The following is a 25,935-nucleotide window of genomic DNA, read 5'->3' on the forward strand; positions in this document are numbered from 1 at the left end:
ATTGGTTTTGCAAACGCCCATTTCTCTACCTCTCTGCCACTTCTCTCGCTTTGATTTCTGCCTCAGTGAAGAGGCTGTGGCCGAAAGCTTGTAGGTGCCTGGGAGACCTGCCCCGGCGGTGGCCTGACCCAAAGCTGATGGGGGCTTGGCACACGAAGCCCTCTCGGGTTTCTGCCTTGTGTGCAACTGGATGCCAGCCTGCACCAAGGTGATTCCTGCTTAGGCCGTGAGGGCCCCTGGCTTAATCCAACCTGTCTGTCCTAGGTGTAGGGGTGCAGGCTGACTGCCTTGTCTTTCTGGATGCTGGCTTGGCTGATGCTGCTGCAATTTAAAATGCAAAAAAGCCCTAAAGATGTTTTCTGTTTTCAGAAGCCTGTGGAGGAAATGAGTCCCTAGCATCATGAATTTTCATTTGCAGGAAGTGTCAGTGCATAATCTCGATATTTGTTATGGGGCTTTTGGTATTGCCTGGGTGCCAGTGGAGGATTTTTTTTCCATGCTAAAAAATTGCATTTGTGGCAGTGGAAAGATGTTGGAGTAACACCCTGAAAATGATTAAGACTATTGAATTATTGGCACTGCCTTTTTTTTTTTTTTGGTGATCGTGGTAGTTGTTTTAGAGAAAAACTGTTGTATGTATCTCATTAGAGATAACGGATTTTAAAAGTCAGAAAAGATGTGGAATAGATGTGCGAATAACCTCAGTTTGTCAGAAGGAATGAAATGCACTGAAAGACTCCTAGTGAAGACATGGATGTGGAGAACTAACCTGGTTGGTGATGCAGCAATGATCCTGTGTGATTGACAGACCAGAGCTCCTGGGCTTTTCTTGCTCTGGCTGACCAAACCCCTGCTTCTGAAAAATAGGATATGAGGTTAAAATGGAAACATAGGAGTGATTCCCCTTGTCATTGATTGGAGACAACCTTTGCTTTCCCTCCCCCTGCTCCATACACTGGATTCTCATTTTTTTTTTTTTTTTAAATCTTTCTTTTTCTCTTTCTCCCCAGAGGCAAACTATGCAAGAGGCACCAGATTCCCTCTTTCTGGTGAAGGACCAACTTCTCAGCCGAATAGCTCCAAGCAAACTGTCCTGTCTTGGCAAGCTGCAATCGATGCTGCTAGACAAGCCAAGGCTGCCCAAACTATGAGCACCTCTGCACCCCCACCTGTAGGATCTCTCTCCCAAAGAAAACGTCAGCAATACGCCAAGAGCAAAAAACAGGGTAACTCGTCCAACAGCCGACCTGCCCGTGCCCTTTTCTGTTTATCACTCAATAACCCCATCCGAAGAGCCTGCATTAGTATAGTGGAATGGAAGTATCCTTTTTTGGGGGGAAGTGTTTCTCATTTTCTCTTTTACCATCTGTTCTTTAAACGGATTTGCTTTCTGGAATGATGCTTACAAAGCCGTAGCAGTTTGGGAATGTGAGCAACAGAAGAAGCTGTATAGAAGGGGTCTCATTGTATATACCTTCCTGTCTGCTTGGGTTGCCGAGCAGTGGCTCTGTGAATATAGTTAGCCTACGGTCTGGGGGTGTGTGAGTGGTGGAGGTGGGGAGTGGCAGCCTAAAACTTCAAAGTGGTAGATAATTAAGGTATGAAACTAACCTTCAGTCATTGGACACTAGAGGGTTAGTTTTAAATCCACTCTTGTTTTTGGGTAGTGGTATGCATTGAACTTATTGCAAATAAGTTATGTTGATTAAAAAAAAAGAAAACAGACTGTGTGAGACTCTACTGGAGGTGAATACATTTTGACCTTTAGTGGAATCTTCTCATTTCTGATGTTTGCAATTTGCTTCTGCAACTATGGTTAATGCTAAAGTTGCTTCTAGCCCTGACATTTGGTGATTCTAATTGTTCAAATAGCTACAAATATGAACAGTTGCTTCACAGGGAGGGGACAACTTTTGATTTTTTTTTTGCTGATCAATGCTATGACTTTCTGGAATTTCCTTTTGACAAGTTCGCAAAAAGCATTTGAAATGTGAAGGTGAGGGAGCCTGTGAAGGGAGGGTTTTGTTGTGCCTCTTTCCCCGAGCCCTTGTGAGTTATAGAACAGCCCTCTCAGTGGAGGAATTTGCAGTTGCTGCCTTTATAAAAAATTCTGTCTGTGTCCTTGGCCTGGAGTTACATTTCTGGGTGTCTCCCTTGTATTTTTAAAAATGAACTCCAAATACCCCAGGATGGTTGTCACGTCCCAGATCTCAGAACACTATTGTGCTCTGCCTGCTATCCCTTTCCTCAAATCTACAGGCCAGGCCCCAGTTACTCCCATTCCTCAGGAAAGGTTGTCTGAGGCTTTCTTACTGAGCAAATGGCTTTTTAATTAGATGATTCATTTGGTCTGGTTAAAATAAAGCATATCCTTTCCCCAGAAGTGTGTTTGGGGCTGACAGGGGCCTTAGAGCAGTTCTTAACCGTAGGAAGGAGTTTGAATATAGGGCTTCCACCACCAGGCCCAGAAGGATGGTGGGGAGGATGTTGGTGGCCGGCTAGAAAGTGGAGCTGAAACCTCCTTATAATTTGAGTACCCAGCTAGGCAGCTATTTGCATGCCTTCTGTCTTAGCTGGCTATTTTCCCTGCTCATGAACAGGAGTTAAAATGAGGTAACTGTCTAGAAAGGTTTTGGAGAGAGTAGCTAACTGCTAGGGCAGGATTCAAGGGGTTTCATGTGCTTTTTCATTTTAGAACAGATGTCTCTTCTCTAGAGTTGAGCTATGGTGTCTCTCACATAGCTGGGGTTGTTTGTGTGTATTTTCTTTTTAAGTTCTTCTCTAGTCTGAGAACAGAACACTTGTGTCAGGCCAGAAGGGAGCTAGGTAAATCAGGGTATGCCTCAGTGGCAGCACAAGTCATGAGCGGTGGCTGCACTTTGCCAGAAAGATCTCCTCTTCCTCAGGTTGACTTGACATGACTCTCAGGAAGCAGATACCTCTCAAAGGGGTCATTAATTTGATGTGGAGTGAGGTGGGAGGCCCAATGCTGTTTCTCTTTGTGCACAGTAATTTGTACATAGCAATTTATGTGTACAGAGTGAATTCCTGGATCACACTCCTGTCTCCCTTTCCTGAGTTGCCAGATGCATGTGTACAGGAATTAGGGGATGTGGCTGCCAATTCAGGGAGAAGCCTGCTTACAAATAGGACAGTTTGCAGAACAGATAGGTCCTTAAACGATATGTGATCCATTTGTTTGTTTTTCGAATGACAGTTTCCTTCTAATTCAGGGGGCAGGTTATAGAAATCCTTTCACAGACAGCTCTGTCAGGCCCAGGCAGCACTGGGAGAGTGAGAGTCTAGTTTGATTTTACAGACAGGCAAGGCACAGTGTCCTGCACGCTGGGGGAGCTAGGGTTTTCTCCTCATCTGAAGGAATTATTAGGTCAGACCCATCTATTTCTCTATTGCTCTGTTCTGCTTCGCCTATGAAAAACTTGTGGCAGTGAGATTGTATCTACCAGTACCTGGAAACTGAAACTGGACCAACATAAAGAAAAAAACTTGGGGCTATTTCAAAAAGTTCATGGAAAAGTGGAATTGAAAGATAATACAAATCTTTCCATGAACTTTTTTGAAGGCCCCTTGTACACCTTATGTTTAGCCTTCCTGAACAGTGTTACTGTTTTTCAGATTTGCTAGTTTATCATTTAGGTATTGGGAAATTGAAAAGGAAGAATGATGGTGTGGCGGAGGGGACAGACTAAGTGTGTTTCTGTAGAGAATAACACTGGGGCATTGACTTTTAAAATTTCAGTGGGGAGCTGCTAAGAGGAAAAATGAAAAAGATTCTGAAGTTTTCTTACGGTGAACTGTGTAAGAAAACATTGTGTAACATTGGATCCCTGGATAAAAGATTTTACAATTATAATACTAGATGAGTTAAGAGAATCAATATGAATTAAAGCTAACTGGCTTAAAAACTAAACCCATCAAAATTAGTAAAGGAATAATATTATTCATGTCCTTATTTCAATAAGTTATTGAACTGCTGAGGTTTTATGAAACTCAAAATATCTCCAGAGAGGTAAGGAGTATATTTGTTTCCTGCAGCAATTTTGGATTTCTCAGAAGGGCATCAGGATGAATGGAGAATAGTCTGTTTATATTTTTGAATCTTCAGTACCGCGAGGTATTTAGTTAAACCAGTGGCATTGCCTCTACTGGGTGAATATATGGAGAAGCACTGTTGTAAAATCAAGTCCAGGAATTGCAGATTAGGTTGGTGCTCATGAAACCTCACATTTGGAAAGGCTGAAAACCGAAAGAAGAAAAACAGTCATTTTGGCAGATGTTAAATTTTGTATCGCCAGTTTTGGCAGTGTCTCTTAATAACACCAGAATGTTTAAGTAAGTATCTGTTGAAGGCTGATCTCAAAGTGATTCTTCCAGACTGACCCCCAAGATTTAGAATTGTTTAAGCCTACCTTAAAAGTGTCTGGTGCTGATTTCTTGTGACTTTCCAATTTAATTTGTTTATAAATTGAACACGGTAACAGCACATTCTAAACTGAGCTCTAGTCCAGCTCTAATCTGAAACAGTTATAGCTATTGATTATTCTAGTAGAGAAAACAGAGGAGGGAGCTAGCAGAAGCCTGGCTAGCTTGTCACAGCGTGTGAGGTATCAAAACACGCCATGAGAGAGTCACAGGTAGAATGCAGATGGTCTGAGAGACTTGGCCTGTCCTAGTCCAGACAGGAGATCTAGACCGACCCCACCAAGAAAATGGCTCTAACACGTGGAGGCCAGGATCTGTGGAAAAGATTTATCCCATGATGACTTCTTTGTATCTACAACAGCCAGTAATTTAGTAAGGCTCTTGTCACTTTTAAAGCTACAAGAAGCAGAAACCTGGTTCACACAGTGCCTTAATTGGATATACATTCAGGTTTTAATAGACAAGGTAGAGCAGAAGAATGAGTAAAAAATGACCTTTACAGCAGAAGAAAAGGACATGGAGGAGTCATTTGATAGAAAAGTCTACTGTGAGGTGACCACTGACGATTCCTTCTGTTGAACGCCTCGTAGCTACAGCAGTCAGCTGGAGAATGATGTGTGTATGTCATTTTCATTTTAAAAGTGATTCAGAAGTGGTGTGATTGAGAGTGTGATGAGAGAGGTGGTTTATGTTTGTATAACACATATATACCTTAACAAAAATTTTCAGACCATTTGACATATTTATATTATTGGCTATTTTTGCCAATTGTGTGGCCTTAGCTATTTACATCCCATTCCCTGAAGATGATTCTAATTCAACAAATCATAACTTGGTAAGTGTCCTTAGAGTTCCTGCTTATCCTGGTGTATGGTTATCGTTTTGCCTGTATACTGAGGCTGGCAGCTGGCTTTCTGGGTGGTTGAAGTTTATAGCCATGCATGTCATATTTCCTGGAGCTTTGCAACAGTGGGGTTTTTTTTTTGTTTGTTTTATTTTGTTTTTTCTTTGACCTGTATTCTTCAACTTATACTGAATGAAAGTGTTTAAAGTCATGAATCTTGTACAAATAGATGAGGAACTTTTTATGGAAAAGATTTGTAGTAGATTTTAAAGTAACTTTTCTTTCCCCATAGGTTTTATCTTTCTACCATTGTTTTCTTGATAGTATTAGCTTTTTAAAAAAATCCAGTGTTATTTGTAGTGGTGGGTACTTTGGTCAATTTTTCTGGTAAGTAGAGAATTATCATAGATTTTGTACATGAACTGTTAGTTTTCAGAGAAGTAGAATACAACAAAACTAATAAAATACATAGAGCATAATTTGGAGAATTATATAGTATAGTATTGAAGTTCCTCCTCTTAAGTCCTATGAAATGCCCCGAGATAAAATGATTCTGTTGTTAAGTAAATGGGGATACTTCCATATCCTTTATTGTCCTCTTATAGATTTATAGTGTACATTGGCTTAGTAAAAGCTCTGGGAAGTTTTGCAGTTAAAAAACACGTTTCATTTTGTTTAACTCAGCTAGTCCCTTAAAGTAATTGGTCATGAATTCTTTAAACATTTTTTTTGGCAGAAGACTTTAACATCACGGAACCAGTGTTCCATGGAACTTCCTTTGGGAAAGGTTGATATAGTTTAAAACAACAAAAGGCAATAAAGAGCACTAGACTAGGACTAAGAGCTTGTCCCACTTGGCTGTCAACTAGTTGTATTTTGGGGCATTTCTTATCCCCTTTCTGCATTGCCGTTCATCCGCCTGGCAACGAAGGGGATAGGATAAGAAGATCACTAGGATTGTCTCTGCCTCTGACATTCAGTAATCTTTCTCTGGTGATTCAGAAGCCATTTCAGAATTTTTCTGCTGCTGCAGCATCCTTCTTGCAAGGATTGGTCCTTTATAATCAGAAGCCATGCAGAACGGTGGGAGCCAATGCTGGGTAACAGGCAACTCTGTTGTCTTGCTTTCTCCTCTTTTAGCTAGTTCTGTTTGTTTTTGGTTTTGCATGTTCAAGCTGTATTGTAGCAGGGCTGGATGTTCATAACTGAGCGAGTGTTTTAAAGGCAGACTCACTAGTCTCTCCCTTGTGTGGGAGAGCTCTGCTGGCTTCTGAACATAGTGAAATTATGCTCTTGTGAGTAAGCCTTAAGGATTTATGTACAGGATATCATGTTACATTTAAAATGTTATGGCATATTTCAGATGGAACATGATGTCTATTTGTATTTGGGCTTTGGTAGTTTGATTTCTAGGGAATTAAAAAAAAATTGGATATTTCTGCTGAACATACACTTGTAAATGGATACACATGTAAACACTTACTGTTAGGATACATTTATACCTTGCTAGAGAGTTTTTATGTAACTTTGGTCATTTTAAGTAGCTTTGATCTGGTTATAGACATGTGACATTAAATTATCATTTTCAAGGAAAAGCAGAAGTAGTGAAGATCCTCCCATCAATGGAGATAGATCATCGTAGTCAGGGCCACAGATGGTGTTAGCCTTGTTACCAAATTTAACGACGTGGATGGTGACCCAGTTTGTTGCTTTTTTGTAGCTCAAGAGAACATGATTAAACAAACTTAGAAAATAAATACCTTTTAGAAAGGCAGATTAATTCAGATCAATGGAATAATTAATGTAGCTGCATGTGTAAGCCAATTAATATTCTGATTTTTTCCCAGGGAAATTCAGGGCACTGATGTAAGTGCTGTCAGATCATTTGGATTTCTCAGCTGAGAAGTGGGGGAATAAAGAACAGGAAATGGATAAATCTTCTTCCCCCTTGCAACCCCTCCCTAGTGGATCCATTCTTGACAATTCTTAACGGGACTTTTTTTTTTAGGGAGGGAGGTGGGAAGTGTGTTAATTTGGCAGGCCTTTCTAAAAACCAGCATATATTCCTTTGACGTCTTAAGTATTCTGAAACTCATGGCTTTCACATTCCGGTCTTGCTTTCACTTGGATGGTTATGTGGCCAGATGGGTTCATACTCTGCCTGACTCCTTAAATGCTTCCTTTCCCACTGTGGGAAGGGAAGATTTTTGTGGATTTCCCCCTGACTCTTAGCAAGGTCCCATGCCATGTTGGTCCTCCCACCAGGAGCTGGGTTTTTTTTTTTTTTTTTTTTTTATACGTTTGACCCAATTTGTACCAAAGTGATTGCTCTATTTTTGGGATCGGTTTAGAGGCAGCTGAACGAAGCTTATTTTTCATCTGTAGCAAATACCTTTCATTTCATATGAATGGCAAAACAAAGGGCAAAGGCTGATAAGGGTTGCAAAACCATATGTATCAGGGAGCTGGTGGTTTTTTTGCCTGATAGCTCCATGGGAAATGTGTATGTTGAGCACTTAGAGTGAGGTTCAGAGCCAGCTTTAGGGATGATGTTTCTGCCTGTTACAGGTCATTTGTAGTGAAATTATTACATTTGTTGGAGAAGAAACGTGGCTATTCCCATTGGTCCAATGTGTGTTTGGTCTGGGTTGTAAGTAACTCAGCCAGCTTTGGGGATTTGAAGACTACCTTGGGGGTAGCGAGTTTTCCCAGGGTTAGATTTTTTTTTTTTTTTTTTTCTTTACATAAACAGTCTCAAGTTTCTATGCAGCTTTCATTTGTGGACTTTGCGGGGACTAGTGGAGGCTGAAGCCATGGAAACGGTGCAACTCAGTTCCCACAGTAATATTCCTCCTAGTTCAGTCAGTAGCAGTGTTTCCTCAGTTCCACTTACTGAAGGCATATTTCATTTATTTTATTTTCTTCTTAGCACGCCGAAGGGGAGCTCTTCTGAATCAAGCGTCAAAATGGGGATGATTACATTATTATGCTGCACTGTGATAAATAAATGCTTTATTTCATATTTTCAAACTTCAGCTTCTCACAAGCAGACTGACATGGTTGAACAGTTTGTAGTCTGTACAACCTGTTCCTGGTACTCTTCCACCCCCAGGCTACCTCCTAGTCCTCTGTCATGCTGAACTGCCTCAAGTTAAAAATGTCCAAAATAGGGATCATCTTCTCCCAGTTCAGACCTTCCTTGGTCTCTCCTAGTGCCTGCACCACCTCTAAACCAGCACTCAGTGACTGGAGGGCCAGGCCCCTGGCTCATGCCTCTCTGTCCCTTTATCTACAAAGTGCTTGGCTCCTAACAGGTTCTCAATAAATGTGTGTTAAACCGAACAAAAAAGTTTTACTAAGTCTTGACCCCTTTCTTGCCCCTTTTCTCATCTTGTTGTTGAGGCCTGTTTGTTTGGTTGTGACTTTGGCCCGTTGACATTTTGCCTCTGCAAAACCCCTCACGTGTTCTCCTTCCTCTCCATTCATACCTCAGATGGCTCCACCGTCAGACGGCTTTTGTTAGAGAAGTGACCCTGGGGCTTCAGTCGCTGTCCCTACCCAGTGAGGAAAGGCCAGACCCCATGGCCAGGTCCAGCTTGGTGTGCTCCAACCTTTTTTGGTTTTCCCCCAACTTCTCTCCTTCATACCTCTCCCCACCCCCCATTTGTGCACCAAAAGTTCCTCAACAGCCCTCCCCTACTTGTCCACCCCCTGGCTTTTCCTCCACTGTTTTCTCCATTTGAAGCACATCCTCCTCCCTACTACGGCTGCTTCACATGTCACTGTCCTCTCAGCTACCCAAGAATAATCTCAAATGGTGTCTTTTCCATGAGCCATTTTCTGACCTTAATCCGAAGGAACAGTCTTATCTGAACTTCTCTGTGGCACTTCACATATAAAATACCCTATATTTTAGTTATTTAAATGCACATCTTTATCTTACCAAGCATCTTCAGAATACAATTCATAGCGAACCATTTTTGAATCTCCAATCATGCCTGACACCATGGTACATAGTAGATGTTCAGTAAATAAGTGTTGCTGATGACCACCAAGTGAACAGCTCTCTCAGGAGAAGCGCCTTACCTGTTCCTTCCTCTGAGCCATGTTTAAGATTTTCTTGGGTGGCAGGTCCCTCTGTGGACTCCTTGGAGGTCCTTAGCTGGGAGTGGGTGGGAAGTGATAAACATTTATTTTTAAAAAGCTTAGGGTCTGTGACAAGTCTTGTGTGCTTCTGGCTGAAGCTGCCCTCAGAGCTGGGTTTCAGAGCTGAGCAGTCTAGTACATTTGGTGCTCTGGTTTGAGGGCTCAGAGTGGCAGAGTGGTGGGAGCCTCCCTGGGAAGCTGTGATGGGCTGTGGATGCTTGTCAGCAGGACTGGATGCCTTCCAGTGGCCAGGAATGCTGTGGGGTGGTCTACTTTGATTGCATTCTCTCCTCCATGGCTGAGATCCCAGGGCACAGCATTAGCTGGGCTTAAAAAGCAAGTTCATTGGGTCTGCACAGTTACATAGCTTGGCATCTCGCAGTTTTTGCATGTAGTGATGTCAGTTGTAATATCTGAAAGACACTTTTGTGATTTGGCTCATTGGGCTTCCCCTATGAGGTGAGTGTTAGTTCTATACCTTGTCTATACAGTGGCTTTGTTCTGTTGGTATTTCCTTTTGAATTGTGCTTTCTTATTTCTGCATGCCTAAGTTCTATCTGTTCTTCTAGTATAGCTCATATGCTGCCTCTTCTGTTCAGCCTTCTCTGATCCTTGTCCACTCCCCACCTCCCACCCCTCCCTGACTAAGTACAAGTGCTTGCTTTCCCTCTGGATTCCCGTAAGTCTGGTAAATTCTCCTCCTCATAGATGTCACCCCCTTTCTACGTTGTTTTATAACATAGGGGAAGTGGCTTGTGGTGCATTGGTTCTGCACATGGGCTTTGGGGGGTGACAGCCTGGCTCTTTGGCTGATTAGTTGAGAGACTTGGGATGAAACTAGAATATGAGTTTCTAGAGGCTGAGACTGGGTTCTACTCAGGTCTCCTTATGAACTTCACTCTGTGCTGGCTTACAAGAGATACCTCAGGAAATGCGTGTCGAATGGTTGACTAAATAAAGGAATGGCCACACCAGGGCTCCATGATATATCTTCATAGATCATTAGTTAATTTTCAACAGTTGGCTAATGATTAATGTTTGACTGAGAGGCTGACTTTCACTGTCTAATATTAATGAAATCCTAGGAAACACCTGTCAGAGTTTGCCTTTAATTGTATCTTCCTTTCTTGGCAAATCTAACACTTTTAAACCTGGAGCTGGAGAGAAGAAAGGCAAGTGCTTGTGGATACTTTGAATCCCTAAGTCATATGCTGGCTTCTGTGTTTGACGTTGTCCATTAGTTGTATTTGGGTGGATGTGTGTGCGTCACATTTCATGTGAAGATTGGATGAGGGAGAGCAGCAGAATGACAGGGTAGATGGACGTGTGCAGTGAAACTTTACTTGGAGCCGGTTTCCTAATAATAAAATGCGAACCAGTTTATGTGCAATACAAATAACTGCATCTCTTTTGTTAAGTCTTACCTCATTTTGATGAAGAACAGGTTACCTGGCTTGATCTTTTATTGAACAGACATTGCTTTGAATATTGATGGTTTTTCAAAAATAAAATCCAACTCTTAAAGGATTCAGATTTGCTATATTAATGTTCCTTAAGAGGAAGAATTCTATGGGGGTCCTCACTAGTTTGGTATGTCTGTTAAAAAGCGAACCTCATTGTTTTATCGTCACACCTTATCCAGTGGAACCTCCCTGCTCAGAGTATCTGAAAGTGAGAATATCTGGGTATATTGGAGTATTAGCCAGAAATCTTTGGATTACAAGTTGCAGAAACTCAAATTGGCTTAACTGAAAAAAAGAAAGCATGTGTGTGCACATGTACACAATTTATTAACTCCATTAATTGAAAATCCAGAGGATAGAAATTACACCAGATACAGCTGGAAGGGGGGCTTAAAAGAGGTCGTCAGGCTTCCATCCCTGCACCCCACCCTTCATGTTTCAGAGGCCACAGACGGACTGACCTCCAGGAAGTCAGCCTCACATGCTGCCTTAAAGGTGCATTCTGCTCAGCTCACTTGGGGAGGGCATGTGGGGAGATTCATTCCTTTCTCAACCTCAGCTTAAGTTCAGTATCTAGAAAATGATTGTGTGAGAAACAGAGACCCCTGTAGTAGATTGGTGGGTAGTTTGCTTGTTTCAACTTTCCCCATCAGTATTTGTTTAATTTTTAACTGTCTGCAAAATATGAGATATACCTGACACAGAGGGGACAACTTGCCTAGCAGTAGAGACTATTTTGTCTTGTTAAATACTGGTGGTGGGGGAAAACTCCTGAACAGACTGCCAACAGCTCCTCACCAAAAAAAGTTCCTAAAGAAATTGCAAAGGCTCTGGAATTCTGGTGGTTGGGCTTATAGGGAGGGGCTGTGTGCAGTGTTACTGTGAAGTGGATGGATGTGATATAGGGAGAAATGTTGGTGGGGTGGGCCTGGGCCTGCGGGGTTGGGGGTGGGGAATAGATAATATCATCCCCACTTCTGCCTCCTCCCACACTCAGTCTCCTGGGACTCTGCTGTCAGCAGTCACAAGGTGTGTCCCCCAAGTCTTGTTCTGCTCATGTGATAGAAACAAGGAAAGTGGTGTAGTGTATTTTCCCTTTTTAATTCAAGTGGGATTGGTATTCTCTCAGCTAGGGTTCTTGTGAGCAGTAAGGGTATTTGGCTGGGCAGGCAAAGCTGGAAGTGGATGGTGCAGAGAAAGAGACAGTGAGAACAAGATCAACTAAAGATGGGGATGAGGAAGGGCTGCCTGAAGGGGATCAGTCAGCTACACGCGACACAGATCTTGTAGTCGGAAGCCTTCTGGTAGTTTTAACCAAGCAGGGCCCCAGATGTTGCCCAGGCTGGGAAAAATGACTTTCTTCTTCTCCAGTACCTCAAAGCAGTTATTTCTGCTATTTTTTTCTTCCTCCCTGCTGGGTGGTGGTAATTTTAGAAATCACAGGACATCTGTTGAAATTATTGAATGAGTGAATGTGAGGGGCAGGTTGGAGGGAATTGGGGAGCTGACCCAAGGGAGGGAGGGAAGGCAGGTGCAGAATGCTCAGGGATAGTGTGGCTGGCTCAGGAGGAACCCAGCCTGGGAAGTGGGGAGGAAGTGGCCTTGTTAGCTTTGCCGGGGAATTCAGAGGCTGGGTGAGAGGCTTGGGCTCTTTCTCCTTCCCTTTCCCCACCTCAGTAATTTTCCTGTGTCCATGGGGAAATCTAGCACAGGGTAGACTCTCAGATTTATCATTAGAGCTGCAAGGACACTTGTTTATAAGAAAGGAAATTGAGGTTTAAATAGAGGTTAAGTAAAGGTTTATTCAACAAATATTTATGGAGACCTACTATGCAGAGCATACCAGCCCTGTGTCCCTGACTTCTACCCCATGCCGATGCTGCCTTTCCATTAAGGAAAACCCCTGACATGGGGGTCAGAGAACAGCCAGCTGTATCTGCTTTTTATATTTTGCATTCTTATAAGTCATCACTCAAAATTTGCACAAGTAATACATGAATACGTTCTTTTAAATAGTTAAAACCGTATGGATAAAGTAACATCCCTTTTTACCTATCCGGCTCATTCTAATGATGGTAAACAGTTTGGTGTGGTCCTTTCAGAACTGGTTTTCACTGTTTGTCTGTATGTATGTATATATAATTAGTGCATTTTGAAATAAATGCAGAAAAATTCATGGGAAGATTCATATTATCTTCTAATTCTATTTTTCCTTGAAATATCCTTGTATATACAGTTTGGATATTTTAAATTTCATGCAAGTGGGGACATAATGTATGCATTATATATCTTCCTCTTTCCCACTTAATGTGTCTTATAGAGCTTTCCATAGCTGTATGCAGAGATCTAACAACTTTTTAGTTGCTGTAAAATATTCTACATATGAATGTTCCTCGGTATATTTAATTGTTCTCTTTCTGATGAGCATTTAGGTTAATTGCAAAAGTTTTGCTGTTTCAAACAATGCTGCATTGAATATACTTGTGTGTGCTTTTTAGTGCATACAATAAACATTTCTCTGGGATAAGAATTTAGAAGTAAACTCTCTGGGTTGGAGGGTACGTGCATTTAAAATTTCCATACTTGCTATACATTGTCCTCCACAAAGCCTGTGCAGTTTTACTCCTGCACCACATCTTATTGAGATCATCAGTCCTTTTCACTCTGATGAGGAACCTCATTTGTTTTGTATCTTAGTCTATAGGAAAGGAAATCTTAGGGGTAGGGTCTGGCCTTTTGGATGTTGGTAGGCATCTGGAGCATCTGGTTAGAGCAGAAAGTTCACAAACCCAAGTGCTAGATTTTTGGAATCTCTTTTGCACAGTGACCCAAATAAAAGGTAGCAAAACTGACCATTCTTTCCCTTGCTTTGGGTGACAGGCACTTGGGTGTTGCATTTCTTTCAAGTGAAATATTCGTTCTAGGCAGCTAATAGGCAAAATAAGTTCCTAGCACAAAAACTGAGTCTTAGTTTTAGAATGTTTGCTTGCTACAGTTTAATTTCAGGATGAATACTGCCTTTATGTCCCTGTTAGTTGGGGGAGAAAAATATTCAATTTGGTATGTTTCTGATATCCTATGTTCTTTGATTAACATTTATTTTCACACACAGTGAAATGTTGTTATAATTGTGGAATTTATATAGGGTTTATGCCCTTCCTACTTTCAAAAGCTCTGAGGTGGTTTAGAAAATGGAATTTGATGAAAAGATGGGGCATTTGGGAATAGAAACAAAGTAGATTGCCAGGGTGCTTGAGGTGAATGGATAGCGGACACCCGGACTCTGAACTGGCCTTCAGGTTTTCCGGCAGCTGCAGCAAAAGAGAGCTCATCCTAACTTACATGGTTTTTATCCTCTCAGCAAAGGGAAGCAGCCACATTCATTCAGAGAAGCGCTTTCTAGGAACCAAATCCAAGGAGGATCTACAGCACAGCTCCTTGTGTAAGGCACATTGTTGGGACACGATGAGCCGTGTCTTCGCTGTGCTTTTGTGAGAGTCAGAAATGCTGTGCAAGCAGATGTTCTCTGCACTCATGAATTTTCTAAACAGTTAGGGCACAAAATTAAACTGTGGTATGAAAGCACTTCTATATTCTATATGAACTGTGCTTTTTGATTACATAAATTAGTGTCAAACTAAAGCTGGGAAGATTAAAAATGAGTAGTTTAGCATAGTTATCATTTAATCATTCATACAGTACTTTTTTGAGCATTATTATGTGTAAACTATAGTCCATTAAACACATTCACTCACTGTGCTAGCTTGGTTTGTCAGACTACAAAGGGACAGTGTGAATTCATGCAAAGAACCTCTCACCCCCCCAAAAAAATCCGTTTCTGAACAGATGTGGTTTTATTATTTTACTCTAATGTAATCTAAGGAAGTGACCGATAGTTTTAAAAGAAGACATCCTTGAATGCTCTTCAGTAAATAGATAATGCGAGCGGAGCGCGTTGGTGGTATAGTGGTGAGCATAGCTGCCTTCCAGTAAATAGATAACAATGGGATTAATGAAACACTTTTTTAATTTAAATGACTGCTTTTAAATTGTACAAAAACAGCTTAAATAGGTAAAATGCTGCCCTTTTATACCAGTAATTGGACCCTTACTCCTTTTTTCATGAATGTAAAAGTGAGCTTCTCTTTGGGTTTACACAAATTCTGAATTATTGAAATATAAGTTAATGATGAATCTATCTAAAGCTCTTTTCAGAATTTTTATCTGGTGGCAGTGAAATTAAAACATCTAAAATTCTAAATTAGAATGTGGGGAAGTGGAGATAGCCCGCAAAAATTTGGTAAAAGAGAGGTGTTTAATAAATCTTTTTCTAGAAAGCCACATGGGGTGCTACAGTGTTGTTCGGGTAGAGAAAGCTTTGGTATATTGGGTTGGCCAAATGGAGAAACTAATTGACATCATTAAAGCCAGATGGGGCAACAGTAGGTTGGATGGCCTGGTTTTGATGTACCCTGAATGGTGATTCATAGGCACCGTGAGGTTGGGATTGGAGAGGACCTCAGAGACCTTCAGATGGATCTGTTCCTTTTTCAGACCTAGCAGTGTGACTAGGGTCATGCAGTGAAAGAGGAGGCTCGTGGGGATTGAGGCCAGGGCCTCTGTCTCCCAGTGTGTTTTCTTCCCACTCACTCCAGTTACAACCACGAGTCTGGGTTGGAGCCAGGCATGTCCTATCTGACCCAGGGGCAGGGTCTGAGAATACCAGGCACAGTAGTGACAAAAGATTGTCTCTTCAAAGCAAGCTGGGCATTGAGTCTATGTTTAATTATCTCCTCCATTTTTTTCTTTGTATATCTTCCAAAAGATAGTTTTGATTGCTCCTCCCTCCTCTGTTTAATTTCATAAAATATTCTGTTATTTTCTTTATGCCACCCTGCAGAAATCATTTGGCCTAAGACAGCCTCATTATTTTATGGAGGTAGGGAACTGGCCAGTGGATATAGCAGGGTGGGAAAGAATCAGCAGAGCTGGTTGGCAGGTGCAGCAAGTCTTGCCTCAGTTATCCTGTTTTTATGCAATTCGCTTGCCCTGTCTTTTTGACCACAATTGGAGGCATGGCAGTAATGACCTTTGTTAACTAGCTCATAGCTGACATTTTGAGCTAGGTGGGCTTTCCATCTATAATCTCCTTTAATTCTCATTTAATCTTCACCATAAACCCATGAGGGAGATACTGTTATAAAAATCCTCATTTTAGAGGTGAGGAAGCAAGGCTCAAAGTGGTTAAGTTGCTTGCACGAGGCCATGCCCCCAGTAATTGGCAGGGCCAAGGATTCACACCTGGCTTCTGACATTAGTGTTCACGCTCAGGCTGGAGAGGAAGTCCAGGTGCACAGGCTGATAGCACCTAAACACCGAGCAGAGGAGTAGGGCGACACTCATGGAGACCCCAGGATGGCACAACCTCATGGTGGGTCTCTCTGGGCAGGTGTCACATTCATGATTTTGGTTAGTGCTTAGACACTAGGTTTGGGGTCTTGCACAGAAATGTTTTTGTACCACCTCATTCCCACCCTCCAGAGGCGTTTACAGGCTTGGGTGGGAATTGGGGGTTGTGGGTGGAGGGAGTCAGGGCAAAGGTTTTTAGCAAACCACGGGCCTCCATTGACCTTCTGAAGCACCCCTGGAATCATCCCATAAAAATGGGAGTGATTAGAGGAGTTTAAATTTGGGTGTCAAGTAGATTTTATTGTTTTTTTTTTTTTTAATTTTATTTTGTCAATATACATTGTAGCTGATTATTGCTCCCCATCACCAAAACCTCCCTCCCTTCTCCCTCCCCCCCTCCCCCCCAACAATGTCTTTTCTGTTTGCTTGTCATATCAACTTCAAGTAATTGTGGTTGTTATATCTTCTTCCCCCCCCCCTGTTTGTGTGTGTGTGTGTGTGTGTGTGTGTGTGTGAATTTATATATTAATTTTTAGCTCCCACCAATAAGTGAGAACAAGTGGTATTTCTCTTTCTGTGCCTGACTTGTTTCACTTAATATAATTCTCTCAAGGTCCATCCATGTTGTTGCAAATGGCAGTATTTCATTCGTTTTTATAGCTGAGTAGTATTTCATTGTGTAGATGTACCACATTTTCTGTATCCACTCATCTGATGATGGACATTTGGGCTGGTTCCAACTCTTGGCTATTGTAAAGAGTGCTGCGATGAACATTGGGGAACAGGTATACCTTCGACTTGATGATTTCCATTCCTCTGGGTATATTCCCAACAGTGGGATAGCTGGGTCGTATGGTAGATCTATCTGCAATTGTTTGAGGAACCTCCATACCATTTTCCATAGAGGCTGCACCATTTTGCAGTCCCACCAACAATGTATGAGAGTTCCTTTTTCTCCGCAGCCTCGCCAGCATTTATCGTTCAGAGTCTTTTGGATTTTAGCCATCCTAACTGGGGTTACATGGTATCTCAATGTGGTTTTGATTTGCATTTCCCGGATGCTTAGTGATGTTGAGCATTTTTTCATATGTCTGTTTGAAGCCTGCTTTTACAGAGTGATCCAGGGTAAATAAAATCCAAAGCTCAACAGCTACCCATGAGGTGTGGTGGTGTTTCTACATACTACTTCCTCAGCTAACTTGGAATCCACTTGACCAGCTGTCTCTTGTTTTCTGCTTGGCCCAAGTGGGAGCCCCTGATCATCTCTTGATTTAAAAGTTGCTCAGAAGAGGAAAGAGAACAAGAACTAAGGAGCAAAACTGATGTCAGGGGAATTCCGGCCTGATAGCTGTGTGATTCTTAGAATTGGAATAATGACAACAATCACAAATGCCCATGTGCCCGCACACAGCCCGCATGGGGCTTCCACTGTATTGTCTGATTTCATTCTCACAGTGACCTTGTGAGTGCTATTCACATCATACAGCTGAGGCAGCTGAGCGTGGGTTGTTAAATGGCTTTCCCAAGATCAAACAGCGAGGGTGCAGCAGAGTGAGGGCGTGCACATCTTAGGCCCTCCTCACCACACTGTTCCTGGCATCGTGGAGTCTCCTGCACGTCATTTAGTGGGAGACCGAGGCTTACACATGGATGTGACTTGCCAGAGCCAGGGCTCACCAGAAACCAGGTTCTTGTTTGTTCTTCTCTGCCATGTGGTCTCTGACCTCAGTTTTCTTACCTGTGAGATGGGAGTGGTAATAGTAACCCTTGCCTTGCATCGTTGTGAGGATTAAAAGTGATTTTGTACGGGAACCCTCTGGGAGCTGCGAGTGCTGTACCATTAATTTCCTTTCATCTCATTGTCCCTTTCTCAGGTTTCTAGGGCCTGCCCTGGCCCCTCCCTGCTCTTTAGCCTGTGCTGTCCTGTCCCGAGGAAAGTAGAGACCTTGGAGGAAGGCAGATCTGGGTTCGGGTCCCAGATTTGCCCCTGACTAACTTTATGACTGAGCAAGTGATCTTACCTCCCTTGGCCTTGGTTTCCTCATCTGTAAAACAGGGACACTAATCCTTGTCCCACCTTTGTGAGGAGTCAGTGAAATAAAGTGCGAGTGAGCCCTGGTTTACCAGAAGACATCAGTGAATTGGTCAAGGATGGTCTCAGAGAGTCTTTTGCCTCCTGGTAAAGTTCAGGGTTTGGCAGTATCTGAGCATTAGGAGAATCTTTTCCTGTTTCCTCCCTTGAGGTGCTGTAGGTTTTATTAAAAACCATGGTCACAGCCATGGCTGGTAAGTCCCCATGTTCTCCCATAGTTGTTGCCTTTCTCAGGCCTTGTTTTTTTCCTTTTTTTTTTTTTTTTCTTTTTTATTGTGGTCCAGTCTGTGGAGGTGGGAGGAGGAGCACACCCTTCCCTTTTCTTCAGCAGGGGCCTGTTTCTGCTCATAGCTCAGGGCTTGCTGGCAGCAGAAGTGCTGCCTGCTGCTCTTGCTGCGGTGTCAAGGTCAGCGTCGTCAGCAGCAGGGAGCCCAGTGACTGAAAACAGTAAGGCCAGGTACAGTATGGGGGCTCTGGGGCTGATATTCGTGGCCATGCTGATGTTCAGTGGGAGTGTGTTTGCCTCTGTGTGTGAACTAGCAGGGCCTGTGTCTCTTGGCTGGCACCCTCTGATGCCAGGCACCATGCTGAGCACTTTATCCATCTTTTCTTGTCTGTCTTCATACAAGCCAAGCAGTGGTTTCCAGCATCCCTATTTTGCAGGTGAGACAAATGAAGCTCAGAGGTGTTAACTAAATGGCTCTTTTTCTCAAGGTTTTTTGTTTAAAAACAAAAAAACTCTTTTCTGAGGGAATAAAGCCATGAGATTATAAACGGGGCCTGTGGTCATACTCTTCACTGCTCCAGCACTGAGCCCAGCAGTGAGCATGAGGAATGTCATGGAAAAGATGCTGAACTTGGAGTTGGGGGGTCCTGGCTTTGAGCTCCTTCTCTGTGGTCCCTGCTTTCCTCATCGGTCACAAAGTAGGGAGTAAAAGTTCAAGTGGATGTGTGAAAGTGTTTTGTAATCTACAAAGCAATCTACACATGTAAGGCACTTTCTTTATTGTCTGTTCAAATAGTGACTTTGAGGAGAGGACTCTAATCCCTTTAGAGGCCTTGGGTCCCAGTTCCACTCTGTCTCACACAAATGGTGCCACTGTCACTCTGGGCCCTATGCAGAAGAAAAGCCACAACCTCCAGTGCAGCTACAGCAATTGCACTTGGGGAGTTGGGGGCAGTGGGAGGCTGAGGTTGTGGGAAGGAGGTGGTGGGTGGGGAGGGACTGAAGAAGCCAATAAGATCTGAAGCTTGAGATGACCCTCCCTCCTGTCCCACTCTCCAGAGTGCAGCTGCTTCAAGAGTTTGCAAGGCCAGCTGTTGCTTGAAGTCCTGACTGTTTGTTGACTTCTTTTGAGATTCGTGGGATTCACCATGCTGGTGAGATTTAGCCGCAAACGATTTTGCCTAGTAGTGGATAGTCTTACGACCCAGCCAGCTCTCTAGGCAAGCAAATGATATTCCCTGGTTTGAAGTGTGAGCAGCCCATAGTTAATAGCACATCACTCTTTTCCTAAATATGTCTTCATTTCATCTGTAGTAATGGATTTGGTCACGGCCAGAAGCTGGGTAGCCATCTGAGGCTGGAGGTTCTGCTGTCTGGTCCTGTCTCCTTTTGTGCACCTTGTCTTTGAACACGGTGCGCTGAAGCTGGGGAGGTCAAAGCAGCTGGCCTGTTCTCTGTAGAACTGATTGGATTAGCCCCTGGAGTGGAAGCAGCCCTGTTATCTGAACCATAGATTTGCCTGTTTGATCTTAATGCTGTTTTCTTGTTATTTCTAACAAGAATGTGAACCTCTTGTGGGCAGGGACGCAGTCTTCCCTTTCTCTTAAGTCCCCCGCAGCTCCTGGCATAGGGTGTTGAGTAAAATGATTGACCATTTAATGAAGCATCCCTGTGTCTACATCAGGCACCCCGAGTTTGCTTTAATTGCTTTAACTCTTTTCTTAGTAGGTATTTTTTTCCAGCCTGGGAACAGAATGCTAGAGGTAGAAAGTCCCCCTTCAGGAGAGACTGATTGCTTAATGAAATCATCAGAACTTAACATAGTGCTCCCATCCAAGTAGTCATTCTAGCGCTACCCCTTATCCAAGTGATGTTGGCATGCTTGTCCTCAGAATTAATTGCTTTCAGAGCCAATTTCTCCTTTACATTTTGCTTTGCTTCTGCCCCAAAATGGGGTGATCCAGGTTGATCTTATTCACCAGTCTTTTCTTGAAGAAACTCTTGGGTATTTGTAAGGAAATCAAATATATCTTTGAAGAACCAAGCTTTCTTATCTATGAGGGTCTTGAGTGGAATATGTTATGGGCTCTGAAGGTCTTATACTGGCATTTTGAAAACGTTCTGAGGAATGGTAATATTATCAGTATTACTTGTCGAGCTTCCCAAGCTTACTACTTTGAAGGGAACAATTATTTACATGACTCTTGTGTGCTTATTAAACAAAACAGGCTTGCTACTTTGTAGTCACCCTTCTCTAAGTCTGCACTAAGTTTTCCCTAAGTCACACTTCTTGTCCAGTCTGACCTTCATCCAAGAATTCTTCTACCTAGGCTTTTCTCTTTATCCATTGCCCCCAGGAAAATGGGAAACTGAGAAGTTGTACTCCTGGCCAGTGCCTGGTTTTCAAAGGGCTTCCTCATTCCCTGGCAAGGCACATTTTCATGTTTCCCCAGAGTTAAGGGGCTCAGTTATGGGTTCTGCAGAACGGTGACACATGCTGGACCCTTGCCAGAGTTCGGGGATCCTTGAGAACTGATGTAATTACACCATTCACAGCTGTTGTTTGGGTCATTTACAGAAGTAGACAGCAGGGCTCCTTGGGCTTGACTCAGAAGAATAAGTTTTTGCATTTTTTTTCTTGCCTTTGAAAATGCATTTGTGATACCAGGAAAGTTAGACAATTTAATCTTAGCTGTAGCAGAAAAGAGCTCCACCCTTGTTGTGTGTGAAGCTGTGTGAGACAAAGGAGACTGCTTGAAAAAGAGGCCTCTCGTTTATAAGTGAAGCCTCTTTGACCCAAGTCATTGTTCTGTAGCCAGGCGCAAATCATCAACACTGGTCACCGGCACCTGGGGGCAAAAAAATAACAGAATTAATGGGTCTCCACTGAATAGTATGGGTGAAGACATGTTCATACTTTTCTTTTTTAAAGCAGCCTTATTGAGATACAATTCACAACACCATATAATTCACCAATTTAAATTATACAATTCAGTGGTTTTTACTGTATTTAGAGTTGTGCAGCCATCATCAAAGTTAACTTTAGAACATTTTTATCATCCTGAAAAGAAACCCTCATACCCATTAGTGGCCACTCCCACTTCCCCCTCCTCTCCGCCCCCAGTCCCAGGCAACCACTAATCAATTTTCTATCTGTATAGACTTGCCTGTTCTGGACATTTTATATAAATGGAATCATACAATATATGGCCTTTTTTTTTTTTTTAAAAGATGACCAGTAAGGGGATCTTAACCCTTGACTTGGTGTTGTCAGCACCACACTCAACCAGTGAGCAAACTGGCCATCCCTATATAGGATCTGAACCCATAGCCTTGGCGTTATCAGCACCGCACTCTCCCGAGTGAGCCACGGGCCAGCCCCAATATATGGCCTTTTGTGTGTGGCTTAGCATAATGTTTTCAAGGTTCATCTGTGTTGTTTCATGTATCAGTACTTCATTCCTTTCTATGGCAGATCTTCCATTACATGGATAGACCACATTTTATTTATCCCTTCATCAAGTGTTGGACATCTGGGTTATTACCACTTTTTGGCTATTATGAATAATGCTTCTGTGAACAATCATGTACAAGTTTTTGTGTAAACTTATATTTTTAATTCTTTTGGGCATATACCCAGGAGTGGAATTGCTAGGTCATATAGTAACTAACATTTTGAGGAACTGTCAAGCTTTTTTCCAAAGGAGCTGCACCATTTTACATTCCCACCAGCAACGTATGAAGGTTCCAATTTCTCCACATCTTTGCTAACTTTTGTTATTGTCTTTCTTTTTGATTATAGCCATCCTAGTGGGTGTGAAGTGGAATTTCATTGTAGTTTTGATTTGCATTTCCCTGATGACTAATGACACTGAACATCTTTTCATGTGGTTGTTAGCCATTTGTATGTCTTCTTCAGAGAAATGTATATTCAGATCCTTTGCTCATTTTAAAATTGGATTTTTAAAAAATTATTGAGGGGCAAGTGTTCTTTATATATTCTGGATACCAGTTTCTTATCCGTTTGCTATGGTTTGGATGTGATTTTTCCATTCCAAAAGTCATGTTGAAGTTTAATTACCACTATGGCAGTGTTGGGAGGTGGTGCCTACCTAATGTGGGAGGTGCGTGGGTCATGGATGCTCTGCCTTTGTGGGTGACTGGTGCTATTTTTTTGTAGTAGTGAGTTCTTCCTCTCACAAGACTGGATTGGTTCTCACAGAAATAGATTCATTCCTGCAAGAACAGGTTGTTGTAAAGTGAAGTCCCCCTTCCTGTTTGGCCCTTTCACATGTCTGCTTTCCCTTTGCCATTCTGCCATGTTATGACACAGCATGAAAGCCCTCACCAGAAGTTGAGCAGATGCCACCACCATGCTTCTTGGACTTCCCAGCCTCCAGAGTCATGAGCCAAATAAACTTCTTTTCTTTATAAATTACCTAGTCTCAGGTATTCTGTTGTAGCAACACAAAACATACTAAGACACATATATGATTTGCAAACATTTTCTGTCTTTCTGTGGGGTGTCTCTTCAATCTCTTGATAGTATACTTCAAGCACAAAAGTTTTTAATTTTGATGAAGTGTCACATATATTCTTATCTTAGAATCTTATAGCTGGATAGGGCCTTTAAGGTTGCCTGTTCTAACTCCCTTGTCTAAGTGATGGGAGGCTCTGTGGTTCAGAGAGGGGCAGCCTTACCGAAGGCCACAGACCAAAAAAGTCAGGGCTGGAGTTCAAGTCTCTGGACTTTCACCCTGGGCATCCACTGTTTCTGAAGGTGGTAAGGTTAGGCTGTGTGTGCAAGGAAAAAGAATAGTTAGGCTGTGAGCCATTCTTCTCTCCCTTGAAGCACACAGACGCCAAACTGTGCTCTGCTTATAGATGAGGCTGACCTTAAGGCACCTCCCCAAAGTTCATTTGTTTTTAAATAAAGAAAGGTCCTGTCAAAAATCTGGTCTTTTCTTTCAGAGGGTGCACTATAAGAATAGCCTGAGGCCACACTGTCCAAAATGATAGTCACTGGTTACATGTGGCTATAATAACTTACATTAATTAAAATTAAATGAATTTAATTTCCTCAGTTCCTCAGTCATAAAGCTACATTTCCATTGTTCCATATCTATATATGGCTACCGTATTAGACAGCATACATATGGAACATTTCCGTCATTGCTCAAGTTTGTTGGATGGCACTAACCCTAATCTCTGGTGTTCTGTTCACCCCCCTCACCCAAGTTGGTACCCTGGGTTCACAGCCTTGATCTGTCTTCTGTGTGTGCCTCATCCTCCTGCCACTTAGGGTTCCTACTTATGTAGCTGCCTCTGGGATTCTTGGCAAGCCCCCTACTCAAAAGAAGTGTGCTGGCAGAGACACTTGCATTATGTGACTTGCAGAAATAGAACTGAAAGATGCTTAAGAAGAGTGTGTCTTTCTTGGAGAGGCTAACACCTAAAAATGAATGAATGAATGAATCGATCTGCCCTTTGGACAGGGGACAAATATGAAGAACTCTTGAGTTTCATTCTTTTGGCTGCACTGGTTGGTGGCCTTTTGAGTGGCTACTTCCTTTTAGGGGTAGTTGGTTCTAAGCATTTGCTAGATACTAGGTAAAGTGGGGTGGGAGGCAGAACACTTAATGTTTTGAGGAAGTGATGTGGGAGAATCTGGTCTGGTGCCCTATGTGGGGGTCACATTTGTTTCAGGTGCCTGTAATACTAAATATGAGCCATTGATCTGTGGTCACCAGAGCTATGATAGAATCTCAAAAGAAGTGCTTTATGTAAAAGGATGTTTTTCTGTGTCTTAGTGATGGGAGATACTGTGGTTGTACCAAAGTAGACTATTATGGACCAGAGATGAGCTGAGAGAATATCTGAGAGGAAAAGGGATTCACCCAGACTCACAGCACATTCATGGTAGCAAAACTGAGTTCAGGATCCTGGTCCTCTGGCACCTTGTCACATCCCAAGTGCCACATTATATGTCTTCATTTACACAAGGATGGGTACTTCAGACATGCAAACAAGCAAGACCTCTTGGAGAAGTTGCCAGGGCTTGGATATTAATGTATTTAACTAACATTAGGCATTGGGTCCTGCCTTCAAGCCCTCCTTTGCCAGTGTCATAATTAGGAAGTATTAAGAAACTTTCAGTTACGGCAAGATCACCAGGGTTCTCATTTCTTATCACCAGTCTATCTCCAGGATATATTTTCTTCAGGGAGGTCTGTCCTTGACTTTAGTAAAAACATTCAGAAACAAAGAGACTTGTTATTTTTGAGAAGGTCAGCCTTCTCTGCCAAACTCTGAGAGCCTTGAGGGCAAGGACAGTGTTGTCTCTGGCTCTGCTCAGGGACTGGTGCAGAGTGTTCATTTAGTGAATATCTGTGGAGGTTTCTCTTTGCAGGAAAGAGATCCCCTTTTGATGGGTTTCTGAGGTATGAGGTCCCTTCTCCATATGGTCCTGAAACTTTATCAATTCCAATTTGGAAATGTTGGCCAGAAGAAATGGGATAATTCTTCTGTCCATTGCAGGGGGAGTTGCCCATTTTGCCTTTGAACTTGATAAGAGTGGGAGAACTTTTCATGTTTGTGTTGAGAATGTAAGGGTTACTTTTTTGCAGAACTGGGCAGTGGGTGGACATAGCCCAACAGGACTTCCTGGGAAGGATTCCCAGAGCAGGGAAGGGGCAAGCCCGGAATTGTGAAAGGAATTCCATGCCATAAACACAGAATATCTTGTTTAATAATGGAACTTTTCTGCTTTCTCCTGTAGAGGTGGAAAATCGTTCCTTTTAACGACAAGCTTAATGACTACTGTGCCAGTCCGCAAAACTACGAGATACATTTATGTACCAGTTTAGCACTAGAAATGCAGTTTACAAAAGATCTGAAAGAAAATCTTAAAAACGAGTTGAAAATGTCCTACGCTCAGCTGGTGTACTTTCAGTTTTGTTATCAGGGACAGGATTCTAGGGATGGGATCGTGCAGCAGGTATGTGACCCAGGTCAGAACACCTGTGTGCCTGGACTTTGAAGCCTCTTTTGGGGTTCAGTTTAGTTAATTTCTTATTCAGCTTTCAACAGAGCTTGAGTTTCTCTGGTTGGAGCAGAGTAAGTTTTCAGGCTGAATTACTTGGACCATTGCCTTTGTTTTCTTTTTCACATAGCCTGTGGGTATCTGGCCTTTTCAGCCAAGGAAAATGGAAATGGTTTCAAACATTCACTTGAGCCACAAATTTCAGCCGCGTATTAATTTGCTGCTTATTTCTTGATTTTTATATCTTCTGAGAAGCAATGAAATGACACA

At 42.5% G+C, this 25,935-nt stretch overlaps 1 protein-coding gene across 3 annotated transcripts in view; it reads left to right on the forward strand.

The window, feature by feature from the left end:
* The window catches only part of CACNA1D (calcium voltage-gated channel subunit alpha1 D), a 300,823-nt gene that overhangs the window by 1,012 nt on the left and 273,876 nt on the right, over positions 1-25,935 (forward strand). For all 3 annotated transcript variants that reach the window (XM_063113920.1, XM_063113921.1, XM_063113919.1), the window contains exons 2-3: positions 1,011-1,320; positions 5,173-5,278. In XM_063113920.1, the coding sequence (XP_062969990.1) occupies positions 1,011-1,320; positions 5,173-5,278 (416 nt within the window). The remainder of the gene's footprint in view (positions 1-1,010; positions 1,321-5,172; positions 5,279-25,935) is intronic.

This window comes from Cynocephalus volans, chromosome 11 (assembly GCF_027409185.1).
Source record: "Cynocephalus volans isolate mCynVol1 chromosome 11, mCynVol1.pri, whole genome shotgun sequence".
In the NCBI taxonomy this organism is placed as follows: Eukaryota; Metazoa; Chordata; class Mammalia; order Dermoptera; family Cynocephalidae; genus Cynocephalus; species Cynocephalus volans.